At 41.5% G+C, this 27,366-nt stretch overlaps 1 protein-coding gene across 3 annotated transcripts in view; it reads left to right on the top strand.

The window, feature by feature from the left end:
• Window positions 1–27,366, top strand: part of Dhrs7b (dehydrogenase/reductase 7B) — a 57,820-nt gene that overhangs the window by 6,847 nt on the left and 23,607 nt on the right. The window contains exon 1 of one of the 3 annotated variants that reach the window (XM_020172433.2): window positions 11,466–11,615. The exons of 1 other annotated variant lie outside the window; for it this stretch is intronic. In XM_020172433.2, coding sequence (XP_020028022.1) covers window positions 11,596–11,615 — 20 coding nt within the window. In that variant the 5' untranslated portion in view covers window positions 11,466–11,595. Of the gene's footprint in view, window positions 1–11,465; window positions 11,616–27,366 lie in introns of those variants that run through there. One more of the 3 variants, XM_074046640.1, reaches the window with a different exon arrangement.

Here is a 27,366-nt window from a genome sequence, read left to right as displayed (position 1 = left end):
TTGATGTTAATCCATGCATTACCTGCCTGTCCTTCATGTGTTCATGGCCTTGTTAACAATCCATTGTACAATTTAACCACAATTTAATTCTTGACGAGCAGTTCAGGTTGTTTCTGTGTTTTGACTATTATGAACAAAGTTGTGCCATGTACATCCCGACCCATTACCTTGGCAACACACCTAGGAGTGCAGTCACTAGGTCACAGGTGGGCTACACCTTCACTTAGCTATTTCTGTAAGCAAGCCCTGGACAAACACCTCAAGACTGTGAGTTACTTTCTGAGCACAAGGACCTTTCTGTGTCAGTATTTCCTAAAATAGGGGGCGAGGGAGGTCAAAACCTGGAGGGTATCTGCAGCCTCCGCACCCCACAAGGAGTTGTCTGCAAAGGATGCTAAACCTGGCCTTCTGTTGGGGAGCCCAGGGGCCTGCTGGGAAGTAGGGTTTTTTTATACTACTGTTGGTCAAAGATCAATGCTTATTCCTGTTACAATAACAAAAAGGGATGCTATAGGAAGGAAAGCATGCATTCAGAAAGCAGTGCCCCAGGCGCCGGAAGCAGGTGCACAGGACCGGGTGCTAGAATGCACCAAGCTCCCACCACCAGTTTTTTTCTTTCTAGACTTTGAGCCTCTCACGCAAAAGCCCTAGAGACAGAGCCTGATTGGCCCAGCCGCGACTCGCTCCCACCCATTGGTGGAGACCTCTTGATTGACAGGCCTGATGAGAGAACGGTGGACCAGCTGAAGCGCACTCAGTACTGTCTTGAAGCGCGAGGAAGCAATGATTCTTTGCGGGAAAACACTGCAAAAATCCAAACCCAAATCGAGCGTTTGCCTTATGCGATGTACTTTCTTAAAACTCCCCCAGGCAATTACAAGTAACCGACGCCCGAACAAGATGCAGCCTGGTTAGGGGCAGCCATACTGGGGACAGAATTTGCGTCTTCTCCCTGCCCCCTTTTAATTTAAGGTGACGAAGGAGAAAATAAGTAACTCATATGATCAAAATGTGACATCTGGTTCCCTAACAATTGTCTGAAGGAGTATACCATTTCACACAGAGCTAGAAACCTGAACAAAGGAAAATCAGAATTTAAATAAATCCCAGGCAACAAGCATTTGTCTGTCCCTCAGTTAAGAAGTTTGCCATCGTCTGTCCACATTTAGTAATAGACTAGATGACATTTTGGAGGATCGCTATCAACATCAATAACATCACTGGGCATTTTACAATTTCATATAAGTATCACCTAGATTGACTTTTATAGGTAAGTGACTATGACTTCAAAGATCAATACCTCAATTACAAGGGGGAAATTAGGTTCCGCCCTACGCTGCATAACATTTGTGTGGCAGCCTCTTAGGATATGGTAACTATCTTAGTTTATGCACATACACTCAGTGATGTTCGCACAACCCAAGTCTCCTAACGATGCATTTCTCAGAATGTGTTTCCATCCTTAAGTGAGCCATGGTTGTATTCTTAAACAAATTAAAGTAAGATGCTTTAAAATTTCATGTGTAAACCTTCCCTCAACAAAAGGTTATTAATGCTTAATCTTTGCCAAAAGCCACAGGGAATAATAATGTATTTCTATCTTCCAGAAACTACCAGTTGAGGTAAGGAAAAGATTGAGGGTGCTTTGGATAATTAAGACTAATTTGTTCCTAAGGGCTCCATATGATTGGAGATAAATGAATATAAGAGGTTCTGAGAATGTAGAAATTATTTCAGTTTAAGAGAGTGGGCAGAGTTGGGGAAGGCCCCCTGGGGAGGAGGTAGATGACTTCCTCACATCCTGAGCATGTATGTATGACATTCATTCAATGCCTGTATGAAAAACACATAGTGCTGTGGAAACAAAGAAGGTACAGCTCTTGCATCCAAAAAAAGAATATATTCAGTTTGTGTTCTTTTGTGCTCCTTCCAATGTTACTAAGGACAACTCATCTGCTTCCAGGGTCTCTACTCTGTCACCAGGCCTGACGCACTCAGAAATCCAGTGCTTGCTGGTGCTCTATTGGGCTCCTTTATAAGAACCTCAAGTCCAACTGATCCCAAAAGGAGCTCCCCTCATTGTCCTCTGCTATGGTTTGGAAATGAGTGTGTCACCCATATGTTGGAAGGTTGATCCCCACTGTGGTGATGTGACAGGTAGTGGGACCTTTAATAGATGGGGCCAGGTGGGAGGTAATTTGGTCATTGAGAGCACTGTCCTTATAGGAATTTACTCACACTTGAGGAGTTAGTTCCCAAGAGAGTAAGTTGTTAAAAGAGCAAGACTAGTTTCTCCCTGCTCTCTGGCTTATTGTCTCACCAAGTGACTGTTCCCACAGGTGCTCTAGCCATTGTGATTTCATCCAGCATGAGGCCCTTCCCAGAGACTAAATTTATGAGGCTGCCTAATCTTGGACTTTCAGCGTCCAAAAGTCTGAGCAAAATAATCCTCTTTTCATTTTTTGGTGGGACTAGGATTTGAACTCAGGGCTTCATGCTTGCAAAGCTGGCACTCTACTTCTTGAACCACACTCCAGCCCATTTTGCTCTGGTTATTTTGGAGACGGGGTCTTGGAAAACATTTACCCTGGCTAGCCCTAAAGCACAGTTCTTCTGATCTCAGACTCTAAAATAGCTAGGATTACAAGTGTCCAGGCTAAACCTCTTTTCTTTATATATACCCAGCCTCAGATATTTTGTTATAGCAACAAGAAATGGGCTACTACATCCCCCAAACCTGCTTCTTCTGTGAGACCATGGACCCTCTTCATGTCATCTCTGCCTCTCTTCTTCCGCTAGCACTCAATCCTTTCGCAAGTCCCATTGAGCCTGTGCCTACCATGTCTCTCAATTCCAGCCTCTCTCCTCTTCAATGAAGGGATTCATTGAACTACCTGAAACATAGTAGCTGTGCAAGAAATGTAAATATTTAAAAACTCTTGCTGGTGGAGTGGCTCAAGTGGTAGAGTGTTTGCCTAGCAAATATGAGGCCCTGAGTTCAAGCCCCAGTACTAAAAAAAAAAAAATCTTAATTTCCCATAATTCCACAAGTATTTTCCGAGAACTTGCAACCAGTGAGGTGCTAGGGATACAACTGTGAGTTATATCCCTAGAGCTTCTGCCAATAGTATTACCCAAGCTTCCTTACTGGGCTAGCTACCTCTCCTTTCCCCCTCCTCTGTCCATCTTTCAGAAAGCAGTTGTGAGAGTTGCTCTGGTGCCATGTTATGATCTGGTAGACTGCCTGAAGCACAGATCTTTTCACTGTTGATTAATGGAATCCAAGCCCTCCCCAATCCTACCCTATCTCCTTTTTCAATTCTCATCTCACTCCCCCTCACAGCAGCCAAATAAAGGAGTAACAATTCCTTGCGCATTCCTCTGTGCCCTTGCTAATGTCATTAAGGGTGAAATGAACATGTCCAAATTCTCCCCATCCTTCAAGGTCCCACATACATATCTACCATGAATCCTTCCTGGATGTCCAGCCTTATTCAGTCTTGCTTTAATTTCCACACCAGAGTACTGGAAATTTTTCTATACCACGTGCTGTTTTCTCCCCTTATAGCTAAGTGTGCCTGTCTTCCTCTGTCTCCCAGCTCAAGAATGGCTTGTGGTTGGAACTGTGCCTACTTAATCTTTGTGTTCCCACATACCCTAAGCATTTGTTGAATAAGCGAATTTGTTGTAGGAAATGGAAAGTGAAAAAAAAAAAACATGTAGTGTGTTCTCCATAAAACACCTGAACCACCACTTTGTCCCACTGAACCTGGGACTGGAGTCTGCCCAGAACTGGCAGGACAGTTCAGTTACCTAATCAAACACCAAACCATCCTGAGAAGAGGCAATTTGAGATTCCAAAGAAAGAAGCACTAAATGCAAGGCAATGAGTCCAAAGTATTTGTTGGGGAAATTTTCAGAGTGTTGCGGTATGTCCTCATGAACAGTGTGAGAAAAGAGATGTTCTACCTACGGATGCCCACAGAGAGGGAGTCAGGGAATGGAGTTTATATGCGGGTTTAAGGAATTTTGGCTTAGCACTGAGCAACAATCTAAACGCTTTTGTCAGTGTCTAGGAATGTCCAAGGTCCTGCTTTGGGCTTAAGTCTAGTGGAAAAACTTGCATCTGGCTGAATCACAGAGCAGTTAAGGCATCTATGATTTTCAGTCAGGACATAGAAAGAAAGCGGGCTAGCAGAATGCCTAATGAGCACTGTTTTGAGTGTTTACAGCAGACTGAGCCCATGCCTGAAATCCTTGACACCAAGTATGTGCACCCAACCTTCCCATTCCCTCCCGAGTAGGGAGTGGTAGGAACTTACATTTCCCATTCATCTTACTCATGCAACTGTGTTATTCCTAAGGCCCTCACTTTTCATTTCATCTTAGAGATCTGGGTAAGTCAGGACCCCTATTCTCTTCTCGAGCATGTATTTTCTAATCCCTTTGCCTTTGATCATAGGGTTATAACAGGTACTTATAAACCCTTTTTGCTAAAAACAAAACAAACAACAACAAAAACCCCACCGATTCCTCACTTGAGCCTGCAAACAACTGAAGGATAACTAAAAGCTGGTAAAAACTTGGCATCTCTAACCAAGCAGCATCTCACACTGCTGGTTCACCCACGTAATCCTTGCTACTCAGGAGGCAGATATCTGGAGGATCGTGGTTACAAGCCACCTCAGGCAAACAGTTAGTGAGACCCTATCTCAAAACCACCTCCTTCCTCAGCTTCCCAAGTACTGGGATTATAAGTATGAAGCACAATACCTGGCTTTGAAATAAACTCTTTTTTTTTTGGCAGTGCTGGGGTTTGAACTCAGGGCCTCACACTTGCTAGGCAGGCACTCTGCCACCTGAGCCACTCCACCAGCCCTGAAATCAACTCTTAAAAAAAATTTTAGCTGGGCGCTGGTGGCTCACACTTGTAATCCTAGCTACTCAGAAGACAGAGATCAGGAGGACTGTGGTTCAAAGTCAGCCCAGGCAAATAGTTTGCAAGCCCTTATCTCGAAAAATACTTCACAAAAAAGTGAACCCTGGGTGATTCCATACCAGTCTGCTCAGTATCCTGGTAACGACACCAATTGTGAGTCAAATATCTTTCTTCAAGCAGACAAGTCCTTGATCCATGCACACCTGGGTTCAAACAGGAGCCAGGAAGGAGTTTATATGCTTTGTTGTCCATTGCAGCCATCAGCCAGTGAGTCAGCCCCCATTGTCAGCAGCAGCTATTGTGCAGTGGGCTTTATACCACTGTAAACAAAAGTGACATCCTGCGGAGTTATTACAGCTACTACGCGTGTGAATCCAGCCACTAGTTTCACAACTAGTTTTCCTTGAGTGCTTACTAATGGTGTACTTATCTCTAGAGTGCACCTGTGTACAGGTGACTAGCTTAATAATCACTTTCTTTACAGCTTCTTACTAAGAAGGAAACAGACAGTTTTATTTTTGAGAGTCACTATAGCAACCAGCCACACTTGATTTTCTCCTAGATTTCAGTGAGTAGCTATGAAACTCCTGCCAGGAATCGCAATATTTTCCAGAACCCACAAAGAACAGAACATTTTGTCTGTGTGTCAGCCTCAATGCTCTCTGCTCTTAAACCAGTAGTGTTCTAGAAACTGCATTGATTTTCTTCTTGCTCTGGGGATGAGCCCAGAGCATTGTGCACGCTGGGCAAGCACACTCTACCACTGAGCTAAAACCCCAGTGCTTTTCTTCTTTACCTTCAACCCTGGTTGTCCTGATCAGTTTCTGTATAACATTCATGTTCACCAGGATGTGTAAATATGGGCACTACAAACTTTTGATCCAGTTCCAAGGGTTTTCTTGTAGGTCAGCCACCTCAGACAGTAAAAGACACTTGGCAGGGAGGCATTGATTGGTCCTAGGTATCATTCTCAGGTTCAAGCAGCATCATACAGGGGATAGATCAGAAAGAACAGGTTTTATTTAAAAATTCTTAGCAGGAGATATGGGGGGACATGCTGGAGTTCTTGTACCAGAAAATTCATAGGCCTGTATTAAACCTATGCTCCATGGCTCATGCCTGTAATCCTAGCTACTCAGGAGGCAGAGAGCAGTAGGATCATGGTTTGAAGCCAGCCCAGGCAAATAGTTCTCAAGACCCTATCTTGAAAAAAACCCATCACACAAAAAAGTGCTGGTGGAGTGGCTCAAGATGTAAGCCCTGAGTTCAAGCCCCAATACCACAAAAAAAAAAAAAACCCAGGAATCTGACAATGTGTACCTGTGTGCAGTTCCATGCCATGTGTAGACTTATGCAACCATACTTGCACTCAAGATTCAGAACTGCTCTATCATCATGTCTTTCATATCTGCATATTTACACAGTCCCTCCCCATCCCTCACCCCTGGCAACCACTATCATTCCAAAAATGCTATAAAAATGGAATCACTGCTTATGTGACTTTTTGAGACTGGGCCTCTCTCACTCAGCAGAATGCCCTGGAGATTCATCTAAATTATCGTGTGCATCAATAGTTCTTTCCTTCTGACTTCTGAGTAAGATTTCTTGGCATGGATTACCACAGTTGTACCTCATGGGACATTTCTGTTGGTTTTAGTTTTGTTCTATTATGTGTAAAGCTTCTATGAACAGTAGCGTACGAGTTTGGTCTGTGTACATGTTTTCATTTCTCTATGGTAAATGCAGTTGCTGTTTAGTCTTTCATGTGTTTTGTTTTTGGAAACTGTCAAAACCTGTTGCTGTTTTCCAGAGTGGCTGTACCATTTTATATTCCCACTAGCAATGTGAGCATCTACTTTCTCTGCATCCTTTCCTGCATTCAGTATTGTCGGTGTCATTACTTTTTATCCAAGCTGCTCTAATAGGAGTGTAGTGATTTCTCAACACGGCCCTAATTTGCATTTCCCTAATGATTAGTAACCCTTCTTTCCATGTGCTTCTTTGCCATATGTGCATTTTCTTCAATGAACTGTTTCTTCATGTCTTTGCCCACTTTTTAATTGAGTTATGCATTTTCTTTTGAGTTTTGATAATTCTTTATATATTCTAGTTTATATATTCCTTCTAGAATTATGATGGCACAAATATTGGAACTTTTTTTTTTTGGCTATACTGGGGTTTGAACTCAGGGCCTCACTCTTGCTAGGCAGGTGCTCAACCGCTTGCACCACTCTTCCAGCCTTATTGGAACTTTTGCTGTAGCCACCTGTCCCTGAGTGTCTGCTCTTTCTTTTCTTTTTGAGGCGCTGGGATCAAACCGAGTCCTGTATATGGTAGGCAGTGTTCTGCCACCAAGCCAAATTCCTAGTCCAAAAGTCTGCTAATCTTATTCAACCTATTTTGTCTCTGCCATTTAGATAATTTCCATTGTTCTAGCCTCAAGCTCACCGATTCTTTTCTCTGTATTCTTCATTCTACTGTTGAGCTATCCATTAAAAATTTAAATTTCAACTGATGTATTTCTCATTATAAAAATTTTATGTGGTTCTTCCTTTTATCTTTTATTTCTTTGCTGAGGCCTTCTACATTTTCATTTGGTTCAAGTGTGTTTATAATTTCTCGCTGAGAAAATGTATTATATCTGCTTTAAAAATCCTTACCTATTAATTCTTTTGTGTGTGTTTCTGGAGTTTGAACTTGTCGCTTTGCATTTGCTAGGAAGGCACACTGCCATTTGAATCATACTCTCAGCCCCTTTTGCTTTCGCTTCTTTTTTATTTATTTACTTTTTTTGGTGGTACTGGGGCTTGAACTCAGGGCCTCACACTGGCTAGGTAGGTGCTCTATCACTTGCACCACTCTGTAAACCCTTTTTTGTTTGAGATATTTTCAGATAGGGTCTTGCCCAGACTGGCCTTGAACCATAATCCTTTGGATCTCTGTCTCCTGAGTAGCTAGGATTACAAGTGTGAGCCACTGGTGCACTGCTAAGTTTTTTTTAAAAATTAATTTATTTATTTTTGTGGTACTGGGGATTGAACTCAGGGCCTCATGCTTGCTAGGCAGGCACTCAACCACTTGAGCTACTCCACCAGACCTTTTTGTGTTAGGCATTTTGGAGATAGGGTCTTGTGAACTATTGGCCTGGACTGCTTTGAACCATGATCCTCCTGGTCTCTGCCTCTCAAGTTGCTAGGATTACAGGCTTGAGCCACCAGTGCCCAGCTGGGTCACATGCTTTAAAATAGGGTCTCATGCTTTTGCTCAGGTTGGCCTCAGACTTGATCCTTCTACCTCTGCCTCCTGAGTAGCTGGAATTACAGGTGTGTACCATCACTCCTGGCTTGTTTTTTGAGATAGGGTCTGGCAAATTTTCTAGCCCAGGCTGGCCTTGAACCTCAATCCTCCTTTCTCCACTTCCCAAATAGCTGGAACTTGTTAATTCTAACAACTGTGTCATGTTGGGTTGACATTTCTTGTATTTTGTCATTTTTAAATTTAAACCTTCTTGTTTTGTGGTAAAATTAGTGTTTTTTGATGGAAACCCAGATTTCTGAGCATCATAAGACTTTGGATCTTATTTAAATCTTGTGTTTGAGCAGGATTCCTTGGACATTACTTTGGTAGGGAAGGGAAAGCCTTCTTCTTTATTGGCAGCTGGGAGTGGAAGTTTAGGTTTTCCACTTGGCTTTCCTTGACATCTGGAGAAACTCTGTTACTGTTTGGCAAAAGTGGGAGTCCAGGCTCCCTATTAGGCTTCCATTGATATCACCCTAGCTGTATGGGGAGGGATATTGAGTTATGATTTCATGTATTGCCTCCATTGACATGTGGAAAGTGACCTTGTTGCCAGTAAGTGATGGTGAAAGTCCTGGCTCTCTACTTGGCTCCCTCTGATATTACACTAAGAGGAGAAGGAGGGGTGATTCCTTACCCTCAAGTGGGGATGGAAGCCCAGGTTCTCTCATGTTGGGTGAGAGCCTCCTTACTGCCCAGTGGGAATGGAAGTCCCAGCAATCCACTTATCCCCTGGACACCATACTAGTGGAAGAAGTGGGGGTGGGGTTGTGTCTTTACAGCCTGGTGTGGGTAGCAGTCTAGGCTTTCTACTTAGGTAGGCAGAGAGTGGGACTGACGGCTTTTTCTGTGGTTTTGGCTGAACTAGAACTGTGATTGCCTAAAAGTTTGCTGCCTTTCTAGGCTTCCCCTTTCGTGGTCTTTTGATTAGAGAGAACAGGCTTTTCTTGAGGTTTTGTTCCTATTGTCATGTGCAGGCTGCCTGTTCCTCCAGCACCCAGGCTGTGATGTATGAAGCATGGAATACACCATGTTGTTCATTGGGGCCTGAGCTCCCTACCTTCTTTACCTTCTCTCCACTGTTCAGTCTTCAGTTTTGTGTATGATCTCCAAGGCTTTTAGTTGCACATAGTGAGAGGAATAGAGAAAGCTGTGTTTAGTCCATCTGTTGAAAACAGAAGTCTCCTCCTGTCCTATTTTCATAGAAGGCATAGTACTGTGGTAACCAGTGGGTTCTATTTGCATAATATCCTGGCTGGGAAGTTAAATTTCTTATGCTTGCACTTGACAGATCCAATTCAAACTGGCTACAAAGTTATTTGAATGTATTATTTTACTTCTTGAACAAATTCCTGTAAGGAACTGCCAAATAAAGACCATGCCACATGTGGGAAAGAAAGATTATTAGGGACCAGACTGCAGGGCTGTCTCTCTCGGGTTCAAAGTGCAGCAGCTTGGCTGGAATGGGTAATGGGCTTTATAGGAGGGGCCAAGCTGTGAGGGAATGAAAGAGTTCCTGGTCTTCCGATTATCTGTGATCACCAGATGGAACGGGTTGACATGCCTAGCTAGTTGAGAAACTGGAAGTTCCTGAGATTTTGCAAGCAGGGAAACAAGCAGGGAAGTTTGGCAAGCAGTCATAAATCAGGGGGTCTGGTTTCGATGTTAGCCTCGGGAACTTCCGCCCACCCCAACAAGGCCAGGGACCTAACAATTCCAAGCAGGAATAAAGTGTGGGTTGGCTAAGAGGAGAGTAGACTGAGAAATTAACCTGGGAGACTGGCTCAGTCTTGCAAGGAGGATTTAGGAACATAGTGGAGTTGTTACTTGGATATCTGAATTTTCTGAATTGGCAAACAGGAAATCTAGAGTCTTCAGAATAGTGGAGAGGGGTCAGGAGAGTATATATATTTTATTCTCAGCTAACAAGTAGCTGAGAATAAAATTTACCCTAGCCAGGCATAGTGGAACACCTCAGTAGTCCACTATACTTCAGGAAGTTGAAGTAGGAGGATTGTTTGAGCCCAGGAGTAGGAGGACAGCCTGAGCAACCTAGGCAGGTCCTGTTTCTAAAACCAAAACAAAATAAGTAAAAAATATTTTTCCTATATTTCCAGATTTCATGGATCCCTGTAAGATACTAATTGGCTAATGTGAATAAAAGCAAGAAACAATTGTTATAGTATGCTACTGTTTGTATAACAAGGGAAGAATGATGACTATAAAAATAATTGCTTAACTATGAATAATATTGCTCTGTAAGGACACACACAGCATGTTTCCTGGGGGAGGACAAATGGGTGCCTGAAGAACAAAGAGGAAGGTTTTTCAGCTTTCATTTTTCCCCCCTCAGTTCTTGGAATTGAATCTAGGGCCTCAAGTTGCTAGACAAGTGCTCTACCACTTCCCAGGGCTACATTCCCAGCCCTTCAATTTACACATTTTTGATATCTTTTGAAGTTTAAACTGTGAAAATTCTCCTCAGTTTCTCTCTCTCACCAGCTTCTTCTACCACCTTGGGTCTTTCAAAACTTTTATTTGCAAGAATTATTTATATATTCTAAATAAAATTTGTTTTCAGAAATATGCATTACAAATGCCTTCTTTGCTTTATTGCTTGTCTTTTCACGTCTTAATTCAGTCACAACAGATTTATCAGTTCAGGGTTGGTATTTTTATGTTCTAAATGAGCAGCATTTTCCTTTTTCATGGTCACGATATTCTGCTTGTTATTGTCTAGAGTTGCACTTTTCACATCTAGAATTGATTCTTTGAACAAGGTAGGAGTCAGGGTTCATTTTCCCATCAAGCCACATTCAATAGAAAAGAACGATCCTCTTTGCATCACACTGGGTACTTTTTTGGGGGAAAAAGTGACTACATATCTGTGGGCCTATTTCTGGCTTCTTTCTTTTCTACTGGTCTTTTTTTCCCCCAAAATCTTTGTGTCAATATCACATTGTTCTTATTACTATGGCTGTTAGGAAAAACGCCGCCTGCAAAGAAAGCTCACGAGAAAAATCTCACGTCCAAGACCGGGGTTTAATGACAGGCACGAGCCTCCAGGCTGACCGGGGAAAGATGGCGCTTTATAATCATCTTTATAACTGTATTGTAAATTCTCCAATTTTGTTCTTCCGGAAAGTATATGGAACCCAAACCATGACATTCCGAATTTCCCTCCGGAAGATAAAAGGAAAGCGCTAAGCCTGGAGTACGTCGCTCAGACCTTTCTGCCCCTCCCCCAGCTTGAGGGGCGCATGTCCGGCGCGCGTGCGCACTCCAAACGCTGGGATTGGACGGAGTCTCATGGGCTGGGTTACGACACTTCCGAGGCGGGAGGATGAAGTTAATTGACCATGGTCTCTTCGGCAACCAGGTAGGGGCTGAGGACTAGGAAGGAACCTCTGGGATGGAGGGAATGGAGTTCGGCTGTAAACTAAGGCGCGCGGTGTATCCGACTCGAGTGAATCCTTGCCGAGAGAAGGGAGGGGAGCGATGTGGAGACTGAGTGAAGGCCGCGAACCCTTGAGGAGCGCTCCGGGTCCCGGGAAGGCTTCCGGATCCCCGCGGCGCCCCACTTTCAAGGAAGCTTAGCTCGGACCTTGAGATGAGAGTCCTGGCCCTGGTGTGGGAGCCCCGGTCTGTCACTGAGGCCTGGTTGTCTCGGTTTTCCCAGCGAGGGCGTTTTGTGTCAAAGGCCACTGCGCCCAGAGTGCGCTTGGCTGGTGCCTGTTTGCTTCCCCGGTTCTGCACCGCGTACGGGAGGCCCGGCAGCGTGTGCAGGTGGCGTGATCCACGCCCGAACCGGTTACCTTAGTCAGGTGAGGACTGTTAGAACTGACTAGCAAAGGAGAGGGTACTGACCTTGATCTTCCAAAGGAATGCCTGTCTTAGATGTCTTACTCTTCCAGCCCTTGCTCTGCTGCTTCCTGACTCTGCGAGTTTGGGCAAATAAATGTTTTAAACTCTTGGCGTGTGTTTATTCATCTGTAACTTTGGGAATAATTCGCTTACTCATAAAGCTGTAGTGAAGTGTAAATGAGATTACACCTGCAGGGTACTTAGCCAGTGGTTGGCACATAGGAGGTACTCAACAAATGGTACCCATGTAATTCTCTTTTTGGTTGTTAAGTCTTTAGTGATTTCAGAGTTAAGAAGATTTCTGTTTTTCTTCTTTTTGTTTTTGACACGATTTTGCTATGTCCCCCAGGCCGGTCTCGAACTCCTGGGTCCAAGTAATTCTCCTGCCTCAGCCTCCGGAGTAGCTAGGACTATAGGTGTGCACCATCGTGCCCGGATACTTTCAAAGTAACATTTGGGCTTTATATACACATGTGTTTCTTGAGCATAATACTTACAACTCTTAGTGGAAGTGCCAGTAAGTTCTTGTCACCTCTTCCAACCTGGATAGGGAAAGAAAAATAGAGATTCCAGAGAAGGGGAAAATGGAAAAGGGGATCCTTAGATTGATGATACAGAGTTTGAAGTAGCAAGCAAGATCTGCTTTTTCAGAAAGGCAGCTAACTTTGAGCACCCACCAGAATGGCTGTATTAATTTGTTAATGAATCCAATATTTATGTAATGTAATTATGTATTAATCTTTAATTTCTTCTCACCACGACATCGCATATGATGACTACCATATATTTGCAGAAACTAAGTGACCTACAGCAAATTAGTGAGGGAGGCAGGCTCTTAGATCCAGGACTCTTTGCAAAACCTATGCTTATTCAGGTAAAGCAGGTTACCTTTGAATGGATCTTTTTAAAAGTAATTATGTTTAAAAGGGCTGTAGGTATAGCTCAGTTTAGAGCACTGGCTTAGTATGTGAGACCCTGGTTGGTTCCATCTCTAGCTCCACCCCCAAAGAAATGCTATGTGCAGTTGATGCATGCCTGTCAGTTACTCTGGAGCTGAGACAAGAGAGGGTTGCTTCCTAGACAACATTTAAAAAAAAAAAAAAGGTAACCTGGAGTCTTGCTGTAACATAACCTATAGAGGCCCCCAACTTTTTTCCTGAGATGCTTCGTTTCACCTAGGCTAATGATGGGATCAAGAGGAGATGGAAGGAAGGGTCCTGACTGGTCAGGGGTAACCAGTAAGATCAACAGTACTCTTTTCTGCTGGGATTCACTCAGGGTGGCATTCTGATAACTCTAAAAGTAGTATGATGAGGCTTCTGGATTAATAGAAGGTTATGTAGTACTATGAGGACTTGCTTTAAAAGGGATATATTATAAAATACATATGTATATTATATATGTTTATATGCATTGTATTTTGCTGAAATAATTTTTTTTTTAAGGAAACAGGACCACCCAACTTGTTAATTTTTTCCCTTTGCAAAGCTTGGAGCTCCTTTGGGGTCATACATTTTATTCCAGTACATTGGTTAATGGCGTAGGTAGGAGTTTCTTTTATTGTAGAGAACACAGATTCTCCACTGGAAATGATCTTTGATCTAATTTTTTTCTGGGTTATGGGTTGACTAGGGATCTGGTAGGAACAGTAAAACTATAGTCACCATGTGCACTGAGTGCTGGTGGCTCACACCTGTAATCCTAGCTACTCAGGAGGCAGAGATCAGGAGGATCTCAGTTTGATGCCAGTACAGGCAAATACTTCATGAGATCCCATCTTGAAAATAGGCTCAAGTGGTAGAGTGCTTAGCAATTGTGAAACCCAGAGTTCAAACCCCAGTACTACCAAAAAAAAAAAAAAGTATGTATAGTCACCACATGCTGATTTAAGGCATACATTGTGTCATATGTGCAAGAGAGAATACTAGTTTAATTTAATTTTTTAAACATAGGAGTCTTGCTATGTGATCCAGGCTGACCTTAAACTCTGCCCCTGGGATTACCGGTGCATGTGTGCCACTATGCCTGGCAAGTTCCATTTTTATGGATGAAGAAAGTAAGGCTCAGAGAGGTTAAATGGTGTATCCAAAGTGGGAAAAGCTATGAGGGACCAAAACAAAGTTAAATGAGATGTGCTGAGGAGTGGAGAATGTATTAGGAGAAGGGATGAGGGGGTGCTGGTATTGACACTGGATGCTGAAGAATAGAGTGAAGGGACATTTTCTCACAGAGGCATGGGGTTTTCTGTGAAACCCCATGTTTCACAGGAAACATGTCTTCCCCATGTCTTAAAGGCAGATGCCTGTTGCTTTATCTGAATGCCCTGGGTCCAGGGCGGCACAGCCAGACTGAGTTGCTGTATGTTTTGAAGCCCAGGGTTGCTGCGTGAAGTCATGGATTCTTGGTGCACTTTGCTTTGCAAGAACTAGATGCTGCACACAAAAGTGTGCAAGCCTGATAAATGCGTACATGATCATTCATGTCTATTTATATCCACAGTGATTCTTGACTGATCTGTTTCAGGGTTCTTTTAGAGAATACAGGTATACAGCTACATGTAGCTTAGCAATCGGATACAATTTTGTTATTGTGGGAACATTAGAGAGTCTACTTACACAACTAAGATGGCTATAATTGTCACTAGGCAATTTAATCTTATGGTACTATTATCATATATATGGGTCATCATTGACCAGAAGGTTATGCTGTGAATCACTAAGTTGTGCACCACGGCCGTTGTCACCAGGGAATTTGGAAAAGGAAGTCTGTGGCATAGCATACTCACTAAAGGAATGTAACCTCAGCTTTAGTCAACCAGTACATGGCAAACACTCATACCCAGTGATTAGAGTGTAGTCAGGTGACCTGTCCATTCAGAGTGAAATTCAGGACTTCAGTATTACAGGTAGACCCAGTTATTTTTAGAAGCCATCTTACCATCAAAAGAGAAGCCAGTACATGGAGGACTTCTATGTTGAGAATCTTAGAGAAATGAAGCTGAAACACTGGCCCACGTAATCATAACCTCTTTCACCTGTGTTTTCTGATTGGCTAAAACAGTAAATTCCTTCTGCTGTTAAGAATATTTATTTTATTCATATTTGCAACAGCAGATTGTGTTTGCATGAAAGGAGCTATGTTTGTGCACTAGTCAAGGGTGGGAATGTGCCTTCCCTGTCATTTATGTCCTCTAATAATAATACAGATTGAGTGTTCCTTATTTGAAATGCAAAGTCAGAAGTATTTCAGATTTTTGGATGTTTTTCAGATTTTGAGATATTTGCATATATGTAATGTGATATCTTGGGAGTGGTACCCAAGTTTAAATGTGAAATACATTTATGTTTTATACATCCCTTATATACATATCCCGAAGGTAATTTTATACTATCTATCTATCTACTTTTTTAGTGGGGTTTGAACTCAGAGCCTTGTACTTGCTCGGATTTTTTTTTTTTTTTTTTTGGTATGACACTGGAGTTTGAACTTAGGGCCTCATGCTCTCCTGGCAGGCTCTTTGCCATTTAAGCTACTTTGCCAGCCCAGGGCATTGTCTTGCTAGGCAAGTGTACTACTTACTATTTGAGCCATACTTCCAGTCTTTTTTGCTTTAGGTTTAATTTTTCAAATAGGATCTTGTGTTTTTCCCAGGATTGGCCATGATCCTCCTACCTATACTTCCTGTATACCTGTGATTATAGGTATGTACCATTATGCTTGGCTCATTTGTTGAGATGCAGTTCCCACTGACTTTTTTGCCCAGGCTGCCTTGAATTGCTTTCCTCCTGATCACTTTTCTGAGTAGCTGGGATTATAGACATGAGCTACCATGCCTGGAAATTTTACACAATATTTTTAGTGCTCCTGTGTTTTCTGTGACTTAGTATATGAGGTCAGGTGTGGAATTTTCCACCCATGGTCTCATGTTGGTGCTCAAAAGGTTTGGGTTTGGGGGCATTTTGGGTTTTTAGATTAGGGATACTCAGTTGGTAATTGTTAATATTTATTGAATATTTGCTGTCTTCCAGGCACTATGCTAAACTTCAGGGATTATTCAATCCTACAAGAACCTTTCTACAATAGTAGGAATTATTGTTTTCATTTTTAGAGGAAGAAATGGGTTGAGAGATGATAAGAATTTTATCCATAGGCACAGAGCTAATAAGGGCAGAGTCAAGTCCATGTTACTCCTAAACCCAGTGCTTATCTAAATATTAGTTTCATTTCTTCTCCTCCTCCCCTTCCCAGGGCCTTGTGCATGCTAGGCAAGTGCTACCCACTAAGAAATACCTCCAGCTTCCTTTCATTTAACAGATGTTTACTGGATACCTACTCTGTACAAGCAGTGTGCTAGGTCTTTGGGGATATGAAGATGACAAATACATACAGTCTAAGTCTTCAAGTTGTTAATAAGTCTAGTAATAAAACAGATCATTAAAATTAGATATTAATTACTATTGTGACACATGCTGTCATGGACCTGGGATCATGCTGGCTCAACAGTTGAGCAGAAGTCATGGATTTGAGGGCCATTCAGGAAATAGGATTGTCAACCAGAGGAGGGAAGAGGGTTGCCCTTAACTTTCCAGTTCCCATGTAAATAACAAGAATCTCAGATCCACAAGGAAAAGTGGCCTCACAAAAAGACAAATCTCAAAGGTGGAAGGTTTAGCAAGGATTTATTTTAGTATGACAGGATAAAGTAGGGAGAAATAGAAAAAAGGGAGAGAGAAACATTTCCTGCTTCGGATGCAGGAAATGAGAGTAAAGACTGAAATGGTGGTTCTTATCGAGGGTCTTTGTACTTTCTGAGCCATTGTGTATGTAGTACCAAGGTTAATGGAATTTGTCCTCTTGGAAGAATCTGACTTCAGAGTGCTATTTTCTATACATGCTTTCATAGTTCGTCTTAAATTCACCCTACTATTGGGATGGTTATTAGTGGTACTTATTGCCTTTATCTGAGGGAAAAAGAAAGCACCTTGTATATTTCTGTGATAAGCAGGTAGTTAAAGCACCTGAACTAAATTTCCAGGGTGATACGCTCAGGCCATTCAGAAAACACAGCCCTGGGTTTTACTGCTGGCTAGAGATAGGTTATTTGGCCTTTAAAGAGATTTGCATGGATATCAAAGGGACAAACAAAGGATTTCAAACATGCTTTAAGAAAACAGGGTATGGTGGGGGGGAAATACCACTTTTGGCAATAGGGAAAATTCACGTTTTAAAATTTACTTATACTCAGAGCTGGGAGAGTGGCTCAAGTGGTAGAGTGCTTGCCTAGCAAGCATGAGGCCCTGAGTTCAAACCCCAGTACCACCAAAACCAAAACAAAGCAAGCAAACAAATGAAATTCACTTACATTCATTTCAAAGAATGTTGGGCTGGAGCAGTGTCTAAAACATTGGACAGTATGGAGTTGTAGAAATGGGTTGTGAGTTCCATATAATTGCTCTTGGTTAGGGTGCCCTCAAGTGGTCATAACTAGCCCAGAATTTCTTCTTGTATTTTTTTTTTTTTTGTGGTCCTGGGGTTTGAACTCGACTTCACACTTGTTAGGCAGGGGCTTTACCACTTGAATGCCCCCCTCCCACCAGCCCTTTTTGCTTTAAGTATTTTGAAAATAGTGTCTTGTGTTTTTGCCTGGGTCCAGTCTTGGATCCTGATCCTCCTTCCTATGCCTTCCATGTAGCTGGGATTACAGGCATGTACCATCATGCTGCTTCCTGGTTGAGATTGGGTTGTGCTAACTTTTTGCCCTGGTTGGCCTTGAATTGCTCTTTTCCTGAGCAGCTGGGATTACTGCCTGCCTTTCTTCTTCTTCCTCCCTCTCTCTTTTTTTTTTTTTTGGTGCTGGGGATCAAATCCAGGACTTTGCACAAGCTAGGTAAGCACTCTACCTCTTAGCTACATCTCCCCCGCCAGTTATACTCACATAAAGACTTGTCATTGGTAGGTAATATCATCATTTTAATGCAGAAATAGACATTTATTCTGGAAGACCATAGAGCTAGTGATGAAAATTGAGATAAAAGTGAGCTTGGAAGTGTCTGGCTATCCATCAAGGTGGGAAATACAGAAGATTCCTTTGGTTTCTCCATGACCTCTCCTGCCCCTGCCCTAAAGTTCAGTAACCTGAATCTTGGCCACTAAACTGCTTAGTAGAGGGAGAGGTCTGCAGCTGACAGCTTAATGAATTGAACACTGCCTGCCAGTTGTTTGAGCTTGCTTGCTGTCCTTAGATTTTATTTTATTAGGTAAAGTTGTGTTTGTACTGAGAATACTAGGTTTTGAAATGAGATATACAATTATTTGTCTAGGTGTATACAAGCAGAACTTACCAATCATTTAAATCAAATACTATGTTAAGAAACCATTATTGCTTAAATATTGTCTGTGAGTGTGGATTATATTCCAGATTGGTTTAAAGTGTTAGCTTTACCAAGTCAAAGAAACTGTATCCAGTTCCTGATGAGTGGCTAGCTTGTTTGTATCAGTTATTACACAGAACACTTGAATTCTGTTTGAGTGATTGGAACTGAGGTTAGGGATCTGTTCATCTCTTTGTGTTAAAATCCATCCTGTTTAAGGGTCCAAGTAGAAGATTGTTATTGTTTCTACACGACCCCCATTTGATGAATTTAAAGAGTTCAGAATGTGGGCTTTAGAGTCTGCATGGGTGCAGCAACTCTGTTCACTTTTAGCTTGCTCTGTGACTGCAGGCACTTTTCTATTTTAGCAAAAGGAAATAACTGTCATACCTACCTCATAGGATTGCTATGAGGACGGAATGCGATCATGGGTATAAAGTATGTAGCCTAGTGTCTGGCACACTGCAAATACTAAAAAATGCTAGTAATTGTTATTAATATTTTTCTTTCCACAATAGCCTTACATGGGAACAGGCTAAAAATTACTTTTTTAAAAACTCTTACTTGACATCTGTATAATATTGTTTTACTCAGTTGAAGTTATAGGTATTAGAAACAGTCACAAAACAGACAAAACATTAATTATATTAGAAATGAGTGGACAGCTGGGTACCTGTGGCTTGGGCCTATAAACCTCGCTACTAGGGAGGCTGCAATTAGGAAGATCACAGTTTGAGGCCAGCCTGGGCAAACAATTTGTGAGAACCATCTCCAAAATGATCAAAGCAAAAATGGACTGGAATTGTGGCTGAAGTGGTAGGTGGGAAGCCCTGAGTTTAAAACCCAGGCTCACCAAAACAAACAAATAACCACCAACAACAAAAATCTAAAGAAACACAAATAGACTTCTGGTTTGAGGATTTGGCACATACACATATTCTGTCACATTTTCAAAGGAATGAAGGATTGTGACATTAGACCTTGTGGCATTCTGTAATACTTAAAAAGCATTGAAAGGAGTATAGTCCTTTTTTCTGATCAGGGTCTTTTCCTGTCAGGTCTTCACAGAGGGTGAGTTGTTTTCCTCCTTGTCTTAACCCAGAAATTAATGAAGCATGTCAGTTGAATAGTGATTCTCATATAGCTGCATGTGTCCTCCTGAGGGCCCAGTTCAGCACGGTAGAGTTGCTCTTGCTAGCTGCTGACTCTGTGATGCCAGTTAGGGTCCTGAAATCCCAGTTGCTAGAAACTAGGAGGTAGGACAAAAGCGAGGGAGCCTAAGCTATCAAAGGTGGTGTTTGCCTCTTTCACATACACTGTTCATCTGTTCATCATTCAGTCAACAAATATTTATTTATTGTGCCAAGCATAGGAGAGAGATGAATCAAGTGGCTTTTCTTAGGCCTACCACTGTACCTAAGAAGGCATATCTTCTTGAAAGTTCCTAACTGGCATGCAGTAGTTGTGTCAGCTTTCCCTTACGGAGACAAAATACCTGAGATAACCAACTTAAAAAGGGGAAAGATTTATTTCAGCCCACAGTTTCAGAGGTTGCACTCCATGGGTGGTTGGCCCTATTGCTTTTGGGCCTGTGGTAAGGGGAATGTGTGGCTGAGGAGGCTGTTCACCTCATGGCAGCCAGAAGGCAAAGAGAAAGAGACTGGCTTCCAAGGTCTAGACCTCCCACTGGGTCCCACCTCCTAAAGGTCTCCACCACCTTCTGATAGTGCCAAGCTGAGGATCAAACATTTAACATATGGGCTTTTGGGGGATATTCTAGATCCAAACTTTAGCAGTAATTGTTGATGAGTACATTCGGATAGGATTATTAGAGAGACATAATTTCTATATGATTAGGTTTTTGTGTCCATTATCATTAGAGTCTTACTTGTCCACAACAACCATTTCAGGGGTCAGGAAACTGACCAAAGGCCTACAACAAATCAAGCAGTATTTGTTTGTGAAATGCCATTGAACTTAAGGTGAGAACAGTGGGAGTCTGGCATTCTTGTCTGGGGCTGCTACCATCCCCTTGCTCTAGGTCACTTAGTTGCAGTACTTTTAGGTAGGGCAGGCCATGAAAAGTATCAGTCTCGCAGTTAGTAGAGACTCACTCATATTTGGAACAGAGGGTAGTAAAACAAAAAAACAAAAACAAAACCATGCCTAGGAGTTTTGTCAGTAAAGGTAGTAATTTTGGTGTCAAGTAAACGATGAAGGCCAGTAGCTCATCCATTCTGAGGTTTTGGCACTAGTTGAACAAGCAGTGGATCAGCGTACTAGCCAGAAGTTTGACAGAGAAGTCCTATAGGGAGACAACTATTGACAGGTTTGATAAACACCCATACATTCTGTGACTGCAACAACATGCATGAGCAGAGACTAGAGAGGCCTAACTTATCCACACATCCTGACAGACAGGATGCTTCCCATCCCACACACAGATCCACTGCTAAGAAGTGAAAACCACACTTGTTTCAGGTGTTTGAGCACACACTCTGACCAATAATTGGTTTGCCACTGAGCTCTGCAGATAGAGGTTACCCAATAGTAATCTAGGCATAAAAATAAAAACAAGGGGGAAAAGTGAAAACAAAAAATAGGCATTAGTGAACACATACTATAGGTGAGACAAAATTCATAGGTTTAGTGCAGGCAAATTAATGAAAATTTAAGGTAGCAACTGCACCTATCTTCAAAGGGGAAAATAAAAATCTAGAGTTGTCCAGTTTTCAACAAAAACATCTGCTTTTCAACTGTTAAAAAAATGATTTGTAAAGAACAGGAGAGTATGACTCAACAGAAGCTGTCTTGGTGTGGGCCCAGATGTTAGACTTATAAAGATTTCAAAACAGCTGTTATAAGTATGTTCAGATAACTAAAGCAAAGTAAGTTTAAGGAATTTTTTTAAAAGTATGAGGACAATGACTACAAACAGATAATCTCAACAGAGCAACAGAGCCTATAAAAGAGAAACAAATGGGAGCTGTGCAGGTTAAAAAGTATAATAACTGAAATGAAAAATTCATTAGAGAGTCTCAGCAGTAAATTTGAGGTGGCAGAAGAAGGATCAGTTACCTTAAAAACAGACAAGAGAAATCACCAAATCTAGCTGGATGCAGTGGCTCAGACTTATCCCAGCTACGTGGAAGTCTGAGACCAGGAGAATTGTGGTTGCAGGCCAGCCTGGACCTGGAAAAAAGCTGGACCTGATGGCCATGCCTGCCATCCCAGAGACAGGAAGCCTAAAATAGGAGGATCACAGTTTATGCCAGGGGCATGGGCAGAAAGGGCTGGAGGAGTGGCCCAAGTGGTAAGACCACCTGTCTAGCAAGCATGAGGCCCTTAGTTCAAACCCCAGTACTGCCAAAAAAAAAAAAAAATTGAAGAAATAATGTGAAAAAAATCTCCAAGTTTGATGGGAAACATTATTTCCTACTGTTCTGCAATTATCCCCAACTCATTCGCTTTAGAAACAACACATTTATACAAATCTGGATATCAGAAGTCCTAAAACTAAGGTTATTGGTGGGCTTGATTACTTCTTATTCTTAATTGATCTACCAGTGGAAGTTTGTTCATAATAAATAGCAACAGTGTTTAGATTATGCGTTTTCACACACACACACATATGTGTTTTAGTATGCTTATATATGTGTAATGAATAACAACAAAGGTATAAGAGATGGGAGAGGGAATCAGGAGTATTTTGTATATTGTAAGGTACTTATAATATCTGTGAGCGAGTGCAGGTTTATTTGAAAGCTGAATTTGGATTCATTGTAGATGTACATTGCAAACTCTAGGGCAGTCACTTTAAAAAGTGCCAAAAGATAGCTTGGTCCCAAGCTTCAGCACCACCCTACCCCCCCAAAAAAATTGATGTACTAATAAAGGAGAGAAAATGAAATCATGAAATGAAAACCATGAAGGGCAGAAAAAGTATGGAAGACAAAAACAGGAACACAGAACAAGGGAAATAAAAAACAGAAACAAATCCAGCTATATAATAATCACTTTCAATGGTCTAAATATACCAATGAAAAGACAGATTGTTAGAGTGGATCAAAATGCAAGACTCAACTCTATGTTGTCTACAAGAAATCCGCTTTTAAGTGTAAAGACACATAAAGATTAAAAGAAAAGGGATAGGACTGGTGGGATGTAGCTCAGTGGTAGAGTGCTTGCATCACATGCATGAGGCTCTGAGTTCAATTCCCAACACCATAAAACTTGGGAAGAAATCGTTTCTGCCTGATAGCGAGGGGGTAGGGGAGGAGAGGGAGGGGGCGGGGGGAAGGGGGGAGAAATGACCCAAACATTGTATGCATAAATGAATAAAATAAAAAAAAATAAAAAAAATAACTTGGGAAGAGGAGAATGGAGAAAATGTGTCACATTAACGTTAATCAAAAGAAAGTAAGAGTAGCCATATTACTCCCAGATGTAGCAGACTAACAACAAAGCAAGGAAAGGTGTCAGGGAGAAACGGGCATTATTCCATAATGATCAATATTCCAACAAGACATTCTGGCCTAGGTGGAGTGACTCATACCTATAATCCCAGCTACTTAGGAGATAGAGATCTAGATTCATGGTTTGAGGTCAGCAAAGACAAAAAGTAAGATCTCATCTCAATAAACAAACTGGGCTGGGCGCTGGTGGCTCATGCCTGTAATCCTAGCTACTCAGCAGGCAGAGATCTGGAGGATTGTGGTTTGAAACCAGCCTGGGCAAATAGTTTGTGAGACCCTGTTTATAACCCCCCCCCACAATAGGGCTGGTGGAGTGGCTCAATGTGAAGGCTCTGAGTTCAAGCCCCAGTACCACAAAAAAAAGAAAACTGGGCATGGTAGTTCATGTCTGTAATCTCAGCTGTGGGGGAGGGTAGATAGGAGGACTATGGTCTGAGGCCAGCCTGGGAAAAAAGTGCAAAACCCAATCTGAAAAAACAACTAAAGCAGAAAAAGACTGGGGCATGGCTGAAGCAAGAGAACACTTGCCTAACAAGTGTAAGGTCCTGAGTCAAGCCTCAGTGCTGCCAAAAAAAGAAAAGACGTAACAATTCTTAGTGTGTGTGCACCTAACAATAGAGCATCAAAATACATGATAGACAAAAATTGATAGAACTGCAAGAAGAAAGAAATGAATCTGATTTGGAGACCTCATCATCCTTCTATTAGATACAGACAGATTCAGCACACAAAAATCAGAACAGTTGTACTCAACAAACAGTACCATCAGTCAACTGGATATAACTAACATGTATAAACTATATCTCAAGGTATACCATATTCTGGGCCATAAAATATATCTTAATAAATTTAAAGGAATAGATATCATATGTTGTCAGCTCTCAGATGCAATAAAATTAAACTGGAAATCAATAAAGATAAATGGAAAATTTGAAATACTTGGGGAAGCAATATCTAAAATCAGTATTTAAATTTCCATCTTAGGAAGCTATAAAAGAAGAACAAATTAAGCCCTAAGTAAGTGGGGGAAGGAAAGAAGGAAGGAAGGAATTAGAGCCAGATATCAATGAAATTGAAAACAAACAGTAGAGAAAAATCAATAAAACTAAAAGATGGTTCTTTGAAAATATCACAAAATTTATAAGCCACTTGCCGGAGTAAGAAAAAACAGAGAAAACTCAAATTACTAATGCCATAAATGAAAGAGGGGACATCACAACAGATCCCATAGACATCAAATGGGTAATAAAGGAAAATTATGAATAACTCTATGCCCACAAATTTCACAAACTAGATAAAATGGACCAATTCCATGAAAAACAGTCTGGTGAGTCACAAGAAGTAGACCACATGAATAGGCTATTATTGCTATTAAGGAAATTGACTCAATAGTAATAACCTTCTCAATAGAAAGCATCACGCTTGCCAGATAGGCACTGTACCACTTGAGCCACTTTGCCAGGCCTTTTTGTGTTGGATATTTTTGAGATAGAGTCTTGTGAACTTGCATTGCCCTAATATCAAAACTAAAAATATTACCAAAAAAGAAGAGAACAATATTTCTGATGAACACAGACACAAGAATCAACAAAATATTAGTAAATCAAATCCAAGAATATATAAAAAGAATTATATAACAACCCAGTGGAATTTATCCTAGGTATGCAAGGCTGGTTCAATGTTAAAAAAAAATGTAATCCATTGTATCAATAGATGCAGAGGATGCATTGAACAATTTCCATCACTAATTCATGATAAAAATTTCTGACAAAGTAGGGCTAGGGGAGAGTCAGCTTGGTAAAGAACATCTACAAAAAAATTCTACAGCCAAGTGTGGTGGCTCATACTTGTGATCCTAGTGCTTGGGAGGCAGAGATCATGAGGATTATGGTTCGAGGTGAGCCCAGACAAAAAGTTAGCAAGACACTGTCTCAACCAGTATTGGGCATGGTGGCACATTACTGTTATCCTAGCTATACAGGTACTGTTATCCTAGCTATACAGGAGGTATAAATAGGAGGACCATGGTTCAGGTCAGCTCAGGCAAAAATGTGAAACCCTATTAAAAAAATAACCAAAGAAAAAGGGGCTGCAGGTATGGCTCAAGTGGTAGAATACCTACCTAGCAAGTGTGAGATCCCAATTTCAAGTCCTAGAATTGAAAGTATTTTACAGATAACATCATACTTAATGGTGAAAAATTCAAAGCTTTCCCACTAAGATCAGGAACAAGGCAAGAATTTCGTCTCATCACTGTTTGCTGGTATCATGCTGGAAGTCCTACCTAGTACAATAAGATAAGAAAAGGAAAAAAAAGTGTACAGATTGGGAAGGAAGAAATTAAAATCTTCATTCACAGGTGGCACAATCATCTATGAAAGATTTGAGAAAAATACTTCTGAAACTAATAAGTGATTATCAGTTACAGGATAAAAAGTTATTATACAAGCTGGAGATGTGGTTCAAGTGGTAGACTGACTGCCTAGCATGTATGAAAGTACAAGGCCCTGAGTTCAAACCCCAGTATGACAAAACAACAAAACTCCAAAAGTTAGTATATAAAAGGCAATCACTTTCCTGAATATCAGCAGTGAACAAGTGGAATTTGACATCAAAAACACATTACCATGAATTTAAATTAAGTGCCCTGCCCAAAAGAAGTACTTAAGTATAAAACTGACAAATTATGTACATGTTTTATTTGAGGAAAACCACAAAATTAGGTTGCAGGATATGAAAGAACTAAGTAAATGGAGGGATGTTCCATGTTCATGGATAGACAGGCTCAGTAATGTCACTGGTAATGAAAGATGAAGTATGTGAACGTGGGAGTGGCTGAAGTGCAATGCAAGGTAATAGAGGACAGGTGAAGGAACGGAGAGGCTAGAGCATTCAAAGAAGCACCCATATGGATACAAAATTACCAAGAATTATTGTGATAGGAGATACACAGGAGGGAGAGTACCAGTGCTAAAAGTATTTAAATAATGGAGGGTAAAGGGGATGTCCAAGAGAAAGACAGATGATTTTAATGAAGGGCAGTGGGTCGTAGAGTCTAATAGAGTCATGGATGGTTTTAGGGAGGAGGAGCAGCAAAGATGGCCCTACTGTACCTCCAAGACATTATTGAGGGGTGTGGAGAGAAAACAGCTACCACTGCATGAACTGCAGGGGAATCCTTGCCTTCAGTGGGTGCCAGGTGTCGTTGGAGCAGGAAGGTGAAGGTGCCATTCAGAGTAAAGACTGAAAACACAGGAAATTTTGCTGGTAACAGACTGTGAGGACCACAGAGTTTCCGAATATGATGAGGGGTGGGAGATGGGGTCAGAAAAGATTGTATTTGGGATTTTAGAGCCAGAAGATGTCCCACAGTATCTAGGTTTTTGGGCTACAGCAAGCCTGAGACCCTGAGTTCAAATCTCAGTACCACCCCCCCCCATTATGTGACTAAGCTTATTAATGCTTCCTTAACCAGGACAAAGCTTTGTTGTATAATAGTATAAGACTGACTTACTATTGTAACTCCAGCTCCAAAAGATAGCCCTATTTCTTTATACAGTGACAAGAACTGTGGCAAATGTATTTAAGATTTTTTTTTCAGCCTAAGGGATTGTGATGGTTAATCTTGATTGTCAACTGGATTGATATAAGAGATGCATAGATCAGTAAAGTACACCTGGGTGAGTCTGTGAAGGCGTTTCAGAGATGATTAGCCCAGAAGGCCTCTGACCTAATATATGGCCAGCCATGGATTTGAAATTTGAATTGACTCTTGGGAGGTGGGGTTGGAGGAAGCAGGTCCCTAGGGGAAGGCCCTGGGGACTGTATCTTGCCCTGGCTTCTTCCTGTCTTGCTTCCTTCTGCTTGGTAGCTGGTGTGAGGTGAACATCCTTGACCCACCACACTGTTCTGCTATGAAGCTCTGCCTCACCACAGGCCCCAGAACATGGAAACAACATACCATGGGCTGAGATCTCTGAATCTGAAAGCCAAAACTAAATCCTTCCTTCCTTAAGTTGTTCTCTCCAGTGTTTTGTCACAGTGGTGAAAAACTGCCAAACACAAGTATTTTTTTCTTTTGCTGTATACTCTAGAACTTGCCAAATAGTTGTAGGTTTGTTTTTTTTCTGGTACTGGGATTTGAACTCATGACTTACACTTTGAGCTATTCCACCAGCCCTTTTTTATAATGGATTTTTTTTTTGAGATATGGTCTAGTGAACTGTTTGCCTGGGGCTTGCTTTGAACCTTAGTCCTCCTGATTTCTGCCTCCTAGGATTACAGACGTGAGCCACCAGCACCTGGCTCATTTGTTTTTAGCACGAAAAGACCCTGTGAGAGAACTAAGGGGAACAAATTTTATCTGTGAAACAAAGTAGGTGGAATTGGTTGCTTAACTGCTTGCTGTGGACTTGTCACG

This window comes from Castor canadensis, chromosome 11, assembly GCF_047511655.1.
Source record: "Castor canadensis chromosome 11, mCasCan1.hap1v2, whole genome shotgun sequence".
Taxonomy (NCBI): domain Eukaryota; kingdom Metazoa; phylum Chordata; class Mammalia; order Rodentia; family Castoridae; genus Castor; species Castor canadensis.
The sequence above is the reverse complement of the archived record's forward strand: the minus strand, read 5'-3'. Positions and strand labels throughout refer to the sequence as shown.